At 39.6% G+C, this 14,958-nt stretch overlaps 1 protein-coding gene across 1 annotated transcript in view; it reads left to right on the top strand.

The window, feature by feature from the left end:
• CNTLN (centlein) overlaps positions 1–14,958 on the top strand; it is a 712,784-nt gene that overhangs the window by 40,476 nt on the left and 657,350 nt on the right. Inside the window, exon 3 of the mRNA XM_082272784.1 lies at positions 5,142–5,230. Within this exon, the coding sequence (XP_082128910.1) occupies positions 5,142–5,230 (89 nt within the window). The remainder of the gene's footprint in view (positions 1–5,141; positions 5,231–14,958) is intronic.

The following is a 14,958-nucleotide window of genomic DNA, read 5'->3' as shown; positions in this document are numbered from 1 at the left end:
TCCTGCTTCCTGTGCCAATTTTAGGCAAGATGTGTAGCTTTCTTTCAAAAGATGTTGTTTGGCTCCCGTAACCATTCAGGGAGCAATTTTAGCGTCTCTATTAATTGTGCCAGGTTGTTTAAAAAGCTGTTTAATAATTAAGTGAAATAAATACTTCAATGCCAGAGATACTAAGGATGCCCATTCACAGCCAGCTTAGTGTTTTGACTTGTAAAAAAAAAGCATTTAACCAACTTTTGATTAAGATAACTGTGGAATTGCTTCATTCATAGTGGGAGCACATACATGAAGTAAAGTGCCTTGTCACGTAATGATGGTCTGGAAACATGTTTGAGTAAAAACAATTAATTCCTGAAGGCTTTAATTAAACAATGTGTATTTTTTTTTCCCCTTCATTTGCATTACACTTCATCAAATTAGTAATGTATGAGGTATGGTTTTCTTGAATCGTGTATGAACCCCAGATAGTTTTGTGGCATTTGAATGAAGTCCATTCAGAAGTAGAAATCTTGTGAAAAAACTGACTAACTAAAAAAAACTCTACTTGATATAGCAAAGAAAAGCCGCAACCTTTAATTAGTGAACTCAAACACTAAAAGTATAAATTGTATATAAATGGTGCGCCTAAATGTGTGTGCGTATAATATATAAATAAATAATAAAAAAAAAAATATATATATATATAATATATACACACACACACCTATTTGGTGAAATAAATTAAAAGAAGTATTTAACTCCCATACAAAATCATAAATGAATAAAATAAAATGTTTTTAATTTATAAACATTATTTAAATAATGGTGTGTTTATCCCCCCTTTTTGGGTATGTCACAACATATTATTTTTTTCCGTGCCACCGGAGTGTCTAATGGTCCCATTATATATGTTATTTAAGCCAATTTTATTTACATTTTTGTCCTTTTTGTAATTAATAAAGAATGTTTTTTATTTTTATTTTTTATATATAATTTTTCATTCATTTTTCTCATTGCTCGTTGGTGTAGCCTGATCGGAAATGATGATTTGTAGCCGATCTTTTCTGTGTCCTTTTAAGAACTGTGGCAGCTTTGAGAGGAGTAATATGGCCCCTTCCCGGTTCTAAAGGAGCACCAAGATGGCGCTGGGTGAAGCCCTTTGGTTGCTAGGACACGGGCGGCTACAAAACAGACGGGAGTACGCCTAGTTAACGCCGCTCCAGTAGACGTCCTATGACGAAACGCGTAGGGTGGCGTCTATACGTCATACGTCACTTCCGGTTACGGAGTTAGAGTCGTGGAGCGCGGAAGCTTCCCGGTGCATATTGCACTGATCCAGATCAGCCCAACGAGTGAGTCTGCACATTTTTTCTGTATTATTGCCTTGGAAATTTTTCAACCATGGGGTTATATCTCTGTTGGAGCATGTAGATCACCAGGATCGTTACATCTTTGCCCATCAGAGGTGGAGGAAACCCCGGTGTTGTATCAGCCTGTCTTCCTATATACAGGTCATATTGCTAGTGTGACATCTAGTGGCGAGCACGGATGCATACACGTCTTTTCTTTTATTTCACATTTCACTTTTGCTTAGAAATTGAGGACTAAATTCCTTGATGGTATTTTGGACACCCTTTCTGAGGTTTTGTTACAAGAAGTTCACTTGTTTATCATTTAAAAGTGGTTTACTTTTACATACACTATCTCTGAGGAATTATATACACCTCTTTAGGGAGTGCCTTTTGTGTTAATGTGCACTTTCCACAATTACTGTCACTTTGCACTTTAATTATTTCAATAAATTATTTTCATATTTGAGCACTTTTATTATTATTTATTGCACTTTCTGTTGGCTCACAGTATCGCACCCACATATACTGAGCACAAGTTGGGGGGTACTGTAATATATATACCCCATTTTATTGGTATTCACTGGCACTCTGCACTTATATTACTCTGTGATGACTCTTGATCTTGAGTCATAATTTATAGGTAGCGCCTGTACCAGCCTCCACACACATTTTATTCACGCTTTACCCTTGTACTCCAGGGGTCGGTTGGTGGCAGCTTACACCTAATTTTACACAATTTTATATATTTATTGAAACTTCATAGCGCTGGTCACCCCTATTTTTTATAAAATCATAAATGGTCTACATCCAGTGTATCATTTCAGAAATATGCAAAAATCAAGGACATTTCCAAAAAGAAAGGATTTTGTGGTAATCCAGCAGTACATGCAGATACTCAATTGACAGAAACCTCTCCTCTCTCTGCTTAGAACAGTGCCAAAGTGATCCTTTACTGCTGAGCAAATAACCACCACCAGCCACCATTGAATGAATGAATTGGCCGCTCATCCTAAAATATGACCAAACAATCAAAAGATATATATATATATATATATATATATATATATATATATATATATATATATATATATATATATATATATAATATTGTATGTATGTATATGTCTTCCAGACCTGTATGGTTCCACCCGATATGATCCGTCTCACCGGAGATTCCCCTGCGGGGATTAGCTGGATCCACTCCTTTCACACCCAATTATACTCGATCTCCTGCTGGCACTGTAAAGTTACTATGCTTGTACCGAATAACATGCTTCTTGACCTTTGTGGAGCGTTGTCAGAGAAAATACAGATTGCAGTCCTCCTAGCACTGAGCAATGGAATACTGACCCTGACCTTGACCCAATCACTAACCCTGACACTAACCTAGATTAAACTTTTTTTTTTTTTTTTTATGTATTTTATTTATTTTTTTACACATTTTTTTTTTTTTTCTGTGTCTTGCTCTCCCTCTCTGCAAGGAAAGAGAGCGCTACGATGTACCTCTCTCCTCCATTCACGGAGAAAACATAGGGGAGGGCTTCACAGTGAATATTCACTGATAATTCATTGATTATGTGACACGGAATTCGGTGTTATGGGGCCTGCTCTTGCTGAGACCCTGGTCTCTATGCTTTGAGCACATCATGCGGCATGCTCCCAGCACAAAGGAAGATATGCAAATATGCAGCCCCACGGAAAAAAAGCCCAGTCTAGTGGGACTACATATTTGTGTCAGGCTGGCGTCAAGGGTTTAAGGTAGATGTTCACTCATTCACGAATATATAAACTTTTAACATGTAAGGCCTGGTTCAAACCTATGCGTTTTTTTTTTTTTTTTGTGAGCTTTTTGCAGAAGCGCACTACAGTCCATTTAACATCGTTTCCTATTGGACACGTTCACATCAATGCTTTTTTTCAGCTTCTGCGTTTTTGCAAAGGGCCAAGGACTTTTTTAAATGCAGTATGTTTTTTGTTCAATAGACGTCAATGGAGAAACTGCAGAGAGGCATATAGTAAATTTGTTTACTATGTTTTCGCCACATTTTGCATTTTTTAATCTGCCCAACAAAAGATTGCCTCAAAAACCGCGTGTGCAAAAAAAAAAAGCTCCGCAAATAACACTGCAGAAACTGATCAATAGAAAACTGCAAAGGTGCGAACCAGGACTTAATGTCATTGGCCTGGCTTTAATGTCATTTACAGCTAAATTACAGCCTTATCTTCAGTCTTACCCAGTTGTAGAGGGTCCTCTCCTGTATTTAAATTTCATACTCTGATCTCACTGCATGATGTGAGCTTCTCACACTGCATTTGATACTGCAAAAAAAAAAAAAAACAGATAGTACCTGCCTCGATTCCTGTTTTGAGGACATTCAACATCAGCTAGTTCTTTCCTCTCTAGCCTGACTGTTCCTAGCTGGCACCTTTCATTTACGGTATTTCAGTTCTTTCAGTCCCAGAGGTTAAGTATCACATACAGGCATCACCTACTTGGTAATGCTGGCATGAAGGTCCTTGTTTAGGCACTTCCTGTTATGGTATCCCTGGCTCCCAGCTGCTTTTTTTGTCACGTGTAGAGCACAAACGGCTGTGCCAGTGCTTGCTGGACTTGGGTTTATCAAATACTTTGGCAAGCTAGAAGTGGTTCTAAAGGCAGAAGGGGATTTTACCCTAATACATTGTATGTATTGTGTAAAAAGCCTCCTCTGTTCAGCTCCCTCTCAGCCCCTCCTATACTTACCTGAGTCCGAGGATGCTCCAGCATTGTGCACAAGAGCAGCATTGGCTCCTGCTGCTGTCAATCACAGCCAGTGAGAAGGGTTATGGGTGGGGCCGAGCCTCAATGTGTGTGGTTGAGCTGCTTGCTATGGGGGCACACAGCAGGGGGGAGGAACCACGAGCGCCAGCAGGGGACCCAAGAAGAGGAGGATCCAGGCTGCTTTGTGCAAAATCATTTCACAATCACAGTGGCCCTTTACCATGTGATCAGCTGTCAGCTGATGGCGTGAAGAGAAAAGAAGAAAGGCGGTAACCGGCTTCTGTTACAGAGAAACCCGCCCCAACATTGCCCATCAGTGCCACTTATTAGTGCTTCATCTGTGCCTTTTCAGTGCCACCTATCAGTGCAGCGTCACCCACCTGTACTGCCTCATCGGTGCACACAAGTGAAGGAGAAAAATGATTACCTGTTTGCAAAATTGTATAAAAAACTATGAAAATTTTATTTTTTTTTTCAAAATTTTTGATTTTTATTTTGTTTCTTTAGCAAAAAAGAAAAAAAAAAAACCAGTGGTAAATAAATACTACCAAAAGAAAGCTCTATTTGTGTGGAAAAAAATGCTAAAAATGTTGCTTGGCTACAGTGTTTTAATGACCACGCAATTGTTCATTCACATTTAAAGTGCGACGACACTAAAAGCTAAAAATGGGCCTGGGCAGGTAGGCGGTGTAAGTGATTAAATTTTACTCTTACTTTTATTTTTCTGTTTTCCTAATTGGTAAGATAAGATTATTCTATAATGTGCTTATTATAGATGGAGAGGATACACAGACTCTCAAGAAGGTATTGGGAGACATAATATCAGCGTTGAAAGTTTGAAATTTAATTCATTAATTTTTTCCCTGCGCTTTATATTTACTTTTTGTTATCTTTTTGGTGTACCTACTGTAGCTACTCTTTCATCCATCCAACTGAAAATGTCTATAGAAAACACTGTCAACCTTCCTTTCTAAATCTTGCTATATATATAATAATGTATACGTTTTTTTTTCTTTTTGTGTGTTAAACTCTTACTTTTCTTTCTTTAGGCTGACAAAGAATTTGTATGGTCATTATGGAAGCGCCTTCAAGTGGCTACTCCAGACTTAACCCAAGCAATTTCCCTAGTGGTAGAGAGGTAAGGCCATACAATTAAAAAAAAATTTATACATTCAGCAATATCTGTGGTCCCATTTCTTTCCTAGTTCATATGTAAGTTATAGAAGCCTTTTTTATTAACACCTCACACCTAAATTCAGAACAAGGAAAGAATGACCACTAAACACTTGAACCATCTGTCACAGATGAAATCAAATTGCTGTGGCTCAGAAGAAAGAAAAATCTTTTTGATCCTGTAAAAAAACTTTGACAGTTTCAAAGATCTGTTTAAAATTGAGATACTATTCTGATCAATATTTTAAAGAGGATCTTGTATCATGCTACCATAGCGGGATGAGGACTCCCCATTTTATGCTTCCGGCTTTACATGATTGGTCGCAGATAAGGTTCTATAGTACGTGCCCTGCACGGTTTAACAGACACAAATTGTTCTTTCTGTTGTTTTTTTGGTTTTGTTGTTCATGCAGCGAGGTAGTTTAACTGTCTCTTTAATGCTGTGTCAAATATTGTATTGATACTGTATTCCTTGTCTGCTTGTTCTTTATTGCTTCTTAATAAAAACTTATTGAAAACTAAAGAGGATCTTAAGGGCTCTTTCACACGGAGCGGACCGCATTGCGATCCGCTCCGGCACTTTTTTTTTTCACGGAGCGGATGACACTTGTGTCATCCGCTCCGTATGTCCGCATATCATCCCATCCGCTTGCGGATGATATACGGACATAATGTATGTCTATGGGCATTGCGGATGTCAGCGGATGACACTGCTGACATCCGATTTTGCATCCGTTCTGTTTTTTAAACGGAACAAAAATAGGGTTCTGTTCCGTTCCAAAAAACGGAACAGAGCTGAAAGGACGAAAATCGGATGTCAACGGATGGTCATCCGCTGACATCCGCAATGCCATTGACATTCATTATGTCCGTATATCATCCGCAAAAAAATAGGATGATTTGTGGACATGCGGAACACCCGTGTGAAAGGGCCCTTAATCTCTTAAAAAGTCAGCTACAAATACTGTAGCTGCCTACTTTTAATAAAATGACACTAACCTGTCCAGGGGTCCAGCACCGTCCTCACCTAGGCTGGTTCTTCGCCGGTCTTTGGGTCCCTGGCGCCAGCCTGTTTAGTGTGTGATTCCCTGTGTCGTCACAGCTGGCTTCCCACTAGGCAAACCGCGCTGCAATGTGTGATTGGTCCACAGCTTCTGGGACCTGTGACGTGTCTCAAGAGGTTGCGGGCGGAGAGGCCAACATCTGGTAGAATTGCCTAAGTGGAATCCGGTACATACCAAAACTAGCTACCTACCCCATCCCCCCCTGAAAAATGTCCAGAAATATTAGAGGAGGGGGAAAGGGGACATAAAGCAAAACTTACCTTTTTTTAGGGTGAAGTTTTGCTTTAACTCTTGATATTGTACTGATGTGTCTGCTTATTAGGCCCCGTTCACATAGGGGCGACGCTACTTCGCACCGCGACCTCCGAGGTCGCGGTGCGAGCAGCGCGCCGCGACCTCGGGGCGGCCGCCACGGACTTCATAACATTGAAGTCTATGGCGGTCGCCTCCTGGTCGCCCCAAAGAAGCTCCAGACCCTTTTTCTAAGTCGGAGCGACTTGTGTCGCTCCTATTAGAACAGGTCCGCAGCTTCCCTATGGGAGGCGACCTGTGAGGCGACCAGGTCGCCTCAGTGTGAACCGGGACTAATATTTAGAACTCCATAATTGTTGCAACCATAGCATTTTTTATGATTTGCTTTTTTTTCTCTACTCTGAATGTTACTTTTGTATTTTTATGCATTTGCATTTTTTATTTTTTTACTGTACATGGATCGAAGTTTGTCTGGTCCTTGATGAACCGGCTGAATTTCGTTCCATGTATATGGCTGGCTTAAGGCTCTCTTCACATGAGCAATGCTGCTGACTCTCTAGTGGATCACTTTGTCATCAGTGCTGGCCCATGGTCACCTGGCAATCAAGTGGAGATATGCCACTTGCTGCAACTGCAATCTCATTAGACGTAGTTGCAGTGCAGCCCCATTTACTTCTATTGGGTGTGTTAAAATGCAAATTCGCCTGCTGAACTCTGCATGGCCAATTTTTTTTTTGTTATGATGCAAGGCCTTGCGGCTGTGGCAATGTTCCAGGTTTTGATAAGCAGTTGAGATGTGTTAAAAACGTATCTCAACTGTCTACTTTTGCCATGTGAAATTTCCATTTGGAAGGGGCCTAAAAGTGCAACGAAGGTGAGTTTAATTTATACTCACCTATGTATCACTGTTTGATCTGCCACTTCATTTTCCTGCTAAAAGCACTGTTTAATAGTGTGGGTTTAACTTCTTGGTTGCTGAGGTTTTTGCACACAAGACTCTAGGGCAGACACATAGAGGAAAGAGAGGTAAAAATGGAAGCAATCCCAAAGTAACTTGGATTAGGACTTTAAATGAATGTGTAAGTAGGGACATGAGATTAATGGGATGTATACATTACACTCATTCCCCTGTATCATTGATGCATTCTTAGTAGTGTTCTTTAAATAGCACGCAGATTTATGTATACCATTTCTTCAAGTACAAACAAGACTGTCAATCAGCTGTAAAAACTGAAATATTAGTTGATGAAATGTGTTTATTGTTTCTGGGTTGCCTAAATTCAGTGTTTAGAGAAAGGTGAGCACACATACCGGTGCATTGTATTCCTCTGTGTAGTTATATTGAATATTCAGAAATAAATAGAAAAATAAGATTTGTCTTTGCTGTGCAAATGAGCAAAAGCCGTGGGGACATGGGAAAACCTCCAGATATTTCTACCAAGCCATTGTAACAATCTATAATGTACTTTCCAACTACTTGAAAGACTATTGATCTTTGTAATATGCAAACAGGGTCACTTGTTTTCTTTGCTGTGTGATTCTATCACAGAAGTAGGTAACAGAAAGAGCTTGCTTAAATCCACCTGGACTAATCTTCTGTGCAGGATGTGTTCAGGGTAGTACTCAGCTCAGCCCCATTCATCTCATATCCTAATTTGAGCAAGATGTGACAGTGTGCTCTGTGCATCTGTGAATAGTCATTTACATGTTCCTAAATTTTTGTTGTTCTAGTTATTGGGTTATTCCTATAAAGTAAAACTTTGTGGTTTTCCATATTTACATACATTTGATATTGTATGGAATAGCGGAGTGTACATTTTTTGTAAAAAGTATACAGTATGTGCCATGACTTTTGAAATTAGGACTGTCCCCCAGTTAAAACTGGTCTTGTTTGATGATAGCTTGAGTAAAGATGTACTTTTAACAGCAGCTGGAGTGGGGTGGCCATATATCCCAATAGGTAAAGCAATGACCCTGATTTAGGCACCCAATTTTTGATGATTTGTTGATTACTGGGACATAGAAGGTGAGAAGGAGCATTCCATATCCTCCGTAGCCCTTGCTTTCACACAAAGATATTCCAACTTGTTGGAAATCTATCTACTAGTGAGTTCTATTTTCCCCACTTTTGTGGTGGAAAGGGAAGGACCTTCAGTCAAGTCATGGACGATATTACAGTGTTAAGTGGTTAATTGCTTCTCTCAACATAATGGAGCTGCAAAGAATAAAAATTGCCCATGTAGCTTAGCCCATTAAGTCAAAAATGTTTCCAGTCTGACTATTCCTAAGGTGCCTTGACTCAGAATAAGGCATCTGCCCACTTTAGAACTATGGCAGACCTCTGCAACTCAATGGTTCATTATGAGAACTTGCTGAATTGCAGGGACTCTTAACATATGTGTGTTGACTGGCAGAGGTAAGACATACATGCATGGCCTAGTTTATAGTCTTGGCAAAAGTTGTGGCCTGTATTTAGTGGTTTTCATTTTTGCTCAGAAAAGTATGTAAGGATAAACATATAGTACTTGAAACACTTATAAATTGACAGATTTACTTAGGGCTGGACAACATCTTATTTTATTTTTTTTTCCAGTTCCATATAAGCTAAAACGTTTCCTGGTTTTGTAAAAGTGTCTTTTAGAATGTGCAGACAAGCTGACAAATTTTACCTTCATTTGACTAAGGGTCCTTTCACACGGCCCGCATCCACTGACGGAGCTGTTCTGCTCAGCGGGGGAACGATCCGCCGATCCCCGCTGAGCAGGCGGATGACTGCTCCATCCGTCCGGATTTCACAGATAGGATCGGAAGTGGATAGCAGCGGGTGTCAGCAGTAATGTCTCCGCTGGCATCCGCTGCCCCATAGGGATGCATGGAGCATCCGATCATGTCCGCCTAAAAAACTGACAGGCGGATCTGATCGGATCATTCATGTGAAAGGACCCTAAGAGTCGGGCAACCCTTCTGTTTCTTTTATATAAGTTCACTCTTGACTCCCTTAAGACTTTTCCTGCTAACACTGATTAATAGTGACTTAAGCTGGCCATATAGGAGTAGATTTTTGAAAGAACGCTTGTGCAAACATTCGTACAAAAATTCTCATCAGTACATAGAATGAGCTCAGGTCTTTTTGGATGAGAGTCCGAACCTGCCCGAGCTATCCAACTGGAAAGCTGTTAAAGTGGACATCCAGTTGTGGGGAGTGGAGGCTCTCCCTCCTCCGCAGCCACATGTATACATGCCCCTTATATACGAATAGCTGTGTGGTTGGAATGCCTCTGCACCTGTGATGCGCTTTGGCAGCTTTCCGGTGGAATTACTTGGGTGGGTTCAGACTTGTATACAAACACACCTAAACTCATCCCTAATTAGTACATTCAATGACTTGGTGAATGTTCTACTTCAAAGTTTGGTTTTAATATTTTATTTTGGAATGAATTTCATTTCCTCAATGAAAACCACACTCACTGTTAGACATGTATTTTTTTGAGAAAAGTTTACCAGCCTGATCCTTCAAATTTCCTTGTCACTGCAGTCAAAAAACAAATGCAGATTTGACCCCACTAACCATTCAAAAATCAAATGATCATTCCTAAAAAGGAAAAAGTAATGAACTGCTCCGAAGCTGCTATTTTATCTTTGTTTATCTTTTATCATTTTTGTTAGTCTTTGTAGCTTATTGCAATGAAGCAAAACCGTAACAAAAGAAATTTTTAAAAAAAATAGAACAAAAGAAGACACTGTAGCCTGCATTTTAAGTGGTACAGCAGCAATTGTCTATATCCAATGAAATGTTAATATCTCATTTCATTAAACATTCCCCTAGCATCAAACACAAGTCAACATTCCATGGAGAAGTGAAGCATTATGCAGCCCGCACGTGTGCATATCTGCATATCGGAGCACAAAATATTGACATGATAATTGCAGTCAAGCCTGAGTGAACAGTGGCCACTGGGATTTCAGCTGGTGTTGTACCAACTGGATGGCTGCTCAGGACACAGTTTGAAATTCAAGGTGCAAGTTAGCACTTTATTCAGCACAGGAAGGCATCATTTAAAATTCCTCAGGGGATACCCTGGTGAAGCGCAGATGTTGAAGCAGTCTGTTCAAAAATGCTGAGTTTTTTTTTTTGTTAAATACAATTGAAGATATATGTGTGTATATATAAAAAAAACTCATCCCTTTTGGATGACAAGATGATATTTTATACTGCCGCATTCTTGACATTTGAGCATTTTACGGAGAAGTGTTTACACATATGGGTTATGAACTGTTTATCAGAATTCAGGATTGCATAGATTGAAGGTTACTTACTCAGTGTTATGTAACCTCTATTCATCAACATTGTAAAGTGGCATTGGGGGCTTTCAATTTACATGTAGATATGTTGTTTTTAAATAATTTAATAATAATTTAATAATTTTTAAATAATAGTTTTGATAAGGGCAGCAGCATTAATCAATTTATTTTTTATTAAATATATATATATATATATATATATATATATATATATATATATATATATATATATATATATATATATATGTTTTAGTTTAGCTTCCTTCTATGTATTCCTGCATGGAGTATATGAAGCCCATTCTGCAATTTTGTATTTTTGTTGCTTTTAGGGGGCTGTCATTTTTTGTTTGGGCTTCCAAAAATTACGGTCATGTTCTGTGCCTACTTCCATCCAAGTGCACATATGGGTCTTGTTGCTGTATACGGTGTGAAAATAATTATTTGATCCCCTTCAGATTTTGCAAGTTTGCCCAATTACAAAGAAATTAAGGGTCTATATTTTTGTCATAGGTATATTTTAAACGATAGAGATAGAGGTAGAATATCAACCAACAATCCAGAAAAAACACATAAAACAAATGCTTTAAATTAAGTTGCAGTTCAGTGAGTAAAATAAGTATTTGATCCCCAAGCAAAACATAACTTTGTACTCAGTGGAGAAACCCTTGTTGGCAAGCACAGAGGTAAGACATTTCTTGTAGTTGGTGACCAGCTATGGAACACATCTCAGGAGGGATTTTGGTCCACTCTTCTTTTCAAATCTTCTCTAAATCCTAAAGGTTTCTTGGCTGTCACTTGACAGCTTGAAGTTTCAGCTCCCTCCATAAATTTTCTATAGGATTAAGGTCTGGAGACTGGCTAGGCCACTCCATGACCTTAATGTGCTTCTTCTTGAGTCACTCCTCTGTTGCCTTGGCGGTATGTTTTGGGTCATTGTCATGCTGTAAGACCCATTAATGACCCATCTTCAGTGTTCTGGTTAAGGGAAGAAGGTTTTCAAAATTTTACAATACATGGCCCTGTCTATAGGCCCCTCAATGCGGCAAAGTCGGTCTGTACCTTTTAGCAGAGGAACAGCCCCAAACCATCATGTTTCCACCTCTGTGCTTGACTGTAGGGATGGTGTTTTTAGAGTCACAGTCAGCATTTTTCTTTCTCCAAACATGGCGAGTCGAGTTAATGCCAAATAGCTCAATTTTGGTCTCATCTAACCACAGCACCAAGAATCCTTCTCTGAATCAGTTAGATGTTTATTGGCATGACTGTACATGTTCCTTCTTGAGGAGGGAGACTCCCCATGTTCCATGTTTGGAGGAAGAAAAATGCAACAAATTATAAAAAAAAGGTTCTTTAGCAAGAAACATATATTCCACATTAATATTTATGCTACCAAAATGAGTATGTGCTATAAATTGCCTCCAGCATTGCTCCTGTTTCTTTTGCTGGAGGCTGCCATTTTGCTTAAGCCCAGAGACCCTGAGCAGCGGGAAATCATAAAGCGGAACTAAACCAGTCAATTTAACAGTTTCAAATAAATAGTTACATTCCTGGAATGCCATGATTGCTAACTCACATTTGCTTGTGTCCTCAACCAAACTGCCAAACCATCAAATGTCTGGTGTCATAACTGATCACATGTGCAGCACCATGGCAGTTGCAGATCAAACAGAAGCCACTTCCTTGGCTGTAAAGGACAGGATGTTTTAATTCTGCTTTGAAGGCTATTTTTTTTTATAAATTTCAGGTCCCTTTTATACCAATATAGCATTATTGTAATTTAGCAGAAATACGGAAATAACAAAGCTTTCAATTCTACACATTCACCTCACTGTCCTCATAGATTTAAAAAAAAAAAAAACTTCTTCATTACTTCTGCCTTACTTCCTGGACAAGACTATAGGTCATGACACAGGAAGGAATAGACAGCTGACCTCATTAGCACACACCCTGCATCTACCCTCCTACCTACCACCCATTTCCAGGTGCACATTTTTAATATGAAATGCAATCAATCCGTGATCACTGTTCTCAATAAATACACAGACATCATTTTTTTAAATTTTCTTTCTACCTTAAAGTGGAACTTTAGTCAGAAAATAAAGTCCTGCTAGATTACTTCAGGCTGCACACTTTTGCAGGTATAGCTATGTAAAACCTTAAAAATAAGTGTCTATTATGTTTAAAATCCAGTAATACACTGTCTCGCCCTGCTCTGCACATGCTCAGTTGCTCTCTATTTTAGGCATTTTTTGGCACTGTCGGGTTTAATCTTCAACTGCCATAGTGCTGCACGTGTGATCAGTTATGACACCAGCCATTGAATGGGTTGACAGTATGATTGAGGACACATGCAAATGTGATAGCAAACACAACATTCCAGGAATGTAGCTTTTTATTTTTAAAAGCAAATAATCAATGGGTGTAATGGTTTAGAGCCCATTCACACTAGCGCGACTTGTGAGGCAACTTGTGTTGCCCCAGGTAGCTTGACATAACAAAAGCAATGTTAATCAATCAGTGCCGTCTTAATTGGCACTACTGAAGTTGCTCCGACTTCAGAAAAGGGTCCTGTACTACTTTGAGGCGACCTGTGATCCGACTGTCCCATATACTTCAATGGGAGTCGCCTCCTTCTCTTAATTGACACGACTTGTTATCAGACTTTCCAGGAAGAAGAAAGAGATTAGCCAGGCATTCCCCACAGACAAAGTCGCCTGTCTCTTCAAAGTAGTGCACAAGTCTCTTCCAAGTCTCTTCCAAGTCTCTTCCAAGTCTCTAAACAAGTCTCTTCAAGTCACGGGGCGACTTTCTGGTAGTGGTAGTGTGAACCAGCTCTTACTGCTGGGTCTCTGGGCTTCAGCAAAATGGCAGCCTCCAGCAAGAAGAAACAGGAGCAATGCTGGAGGCAATTTACAGCACACACTCGTTTTGGTAGCATAATTATTAATGTGAAAATTGGCACTGAGCGCTGAATAGCTTGTTTCGGTTTCTTTTTTTGGATCATCCATTTGAATGGGCTCCCCCACCACCAACAATCGCCTCAAATAAGCTCCAAAACTTTTTTTCTCTTTTTCGAGTGGAGCTTGGTGCGTTTTTTTTTTTTTTACCGTGATTTTTGGTGTAGTGCCTTTCTGAAACGCAACGCAACGTACTGAAAAGTACTCCTTTTCAGTGCAGTTTGCCATGCATTTGGAAACACACAGATGGGTATGGAGCTTCATCGTTCTTGTGTAAACCAATTTCACTTTCAGGCCCCATTCATTCTAGCATAGTAGGAGTGCATGTTTTTTGGCTAATTTTTCCCATGGCACTTATAGGGGCAGTCCGTTAATTTCAGTGGGGTGCACTACATGTGGCTCATGGGACATTTTTTGTGTGTTTCACGTTTTTTACTGCACAATTTGCAGCATTTACCACTCATTTTCTCACATGGCAAAATGTGTGCTTGCTTCTGCATTTGATGTGCAGGTAACAATTAATGGCATTTGTGACGGGAGTCACTTTGGGCATGGGGGTTGTGGACCCCAAATTCCTTTAGAGAGTTTGGGGGGCACCATGCCCAGCCTTATGGGGCTCTCTTATGTTTAAGTCACCCTGCATCTGTTATGGATGCAGGGTGACCAGGAGGGTGGTGAACACTGAGAATATGGTTTGGACTACTACAAATGGGGCATTAAAAGTGCAACTAGTTTAATTTAGGTGTATAAAGGTGGCCATACACTATATAATCTGATTGTACAATCCCCTTCAGAGTTACCAAAACTATATAATAGGAGGACACACCATCTATCCAATCACTCTGTATCTAGTCAGACAGGCCCTTGAACTACATAGTTTATGTTCGATCTAAAGGAGATTGTTCAATCAGATTGTATAGTGAGCTTTACAGAATCCAAAGCACACTTGAAATGAAATGAAAGTCAAAGAATAAGTTTACCTGTTTAAAAAAAATAAATGCACATCTTTTTGCAGGTAAAAAATTGTGCATGGGCGCGTTCTCTGAAGATTCTGGCAGAGAGAGGGGGGAGGAGATCTTGCCGCCTGTAAAATCGGGGGCCGGTGGATTTGTAACATG

The sequence above is a fragment of the Pelophylax lessonae genome (assembly GCF_965119305.1).
Source record: "Pelophylax lessonae genome assembly, chromosome: 1".
NCBI lineage: Eukaryota > Metazoa > Chordata > Amphibia > Anura > Ranidae > Pelophylax > Pelophylax lessonae.
This window is presented reverse-complemented; position numbering and strand designations above follow the sequence as displayed.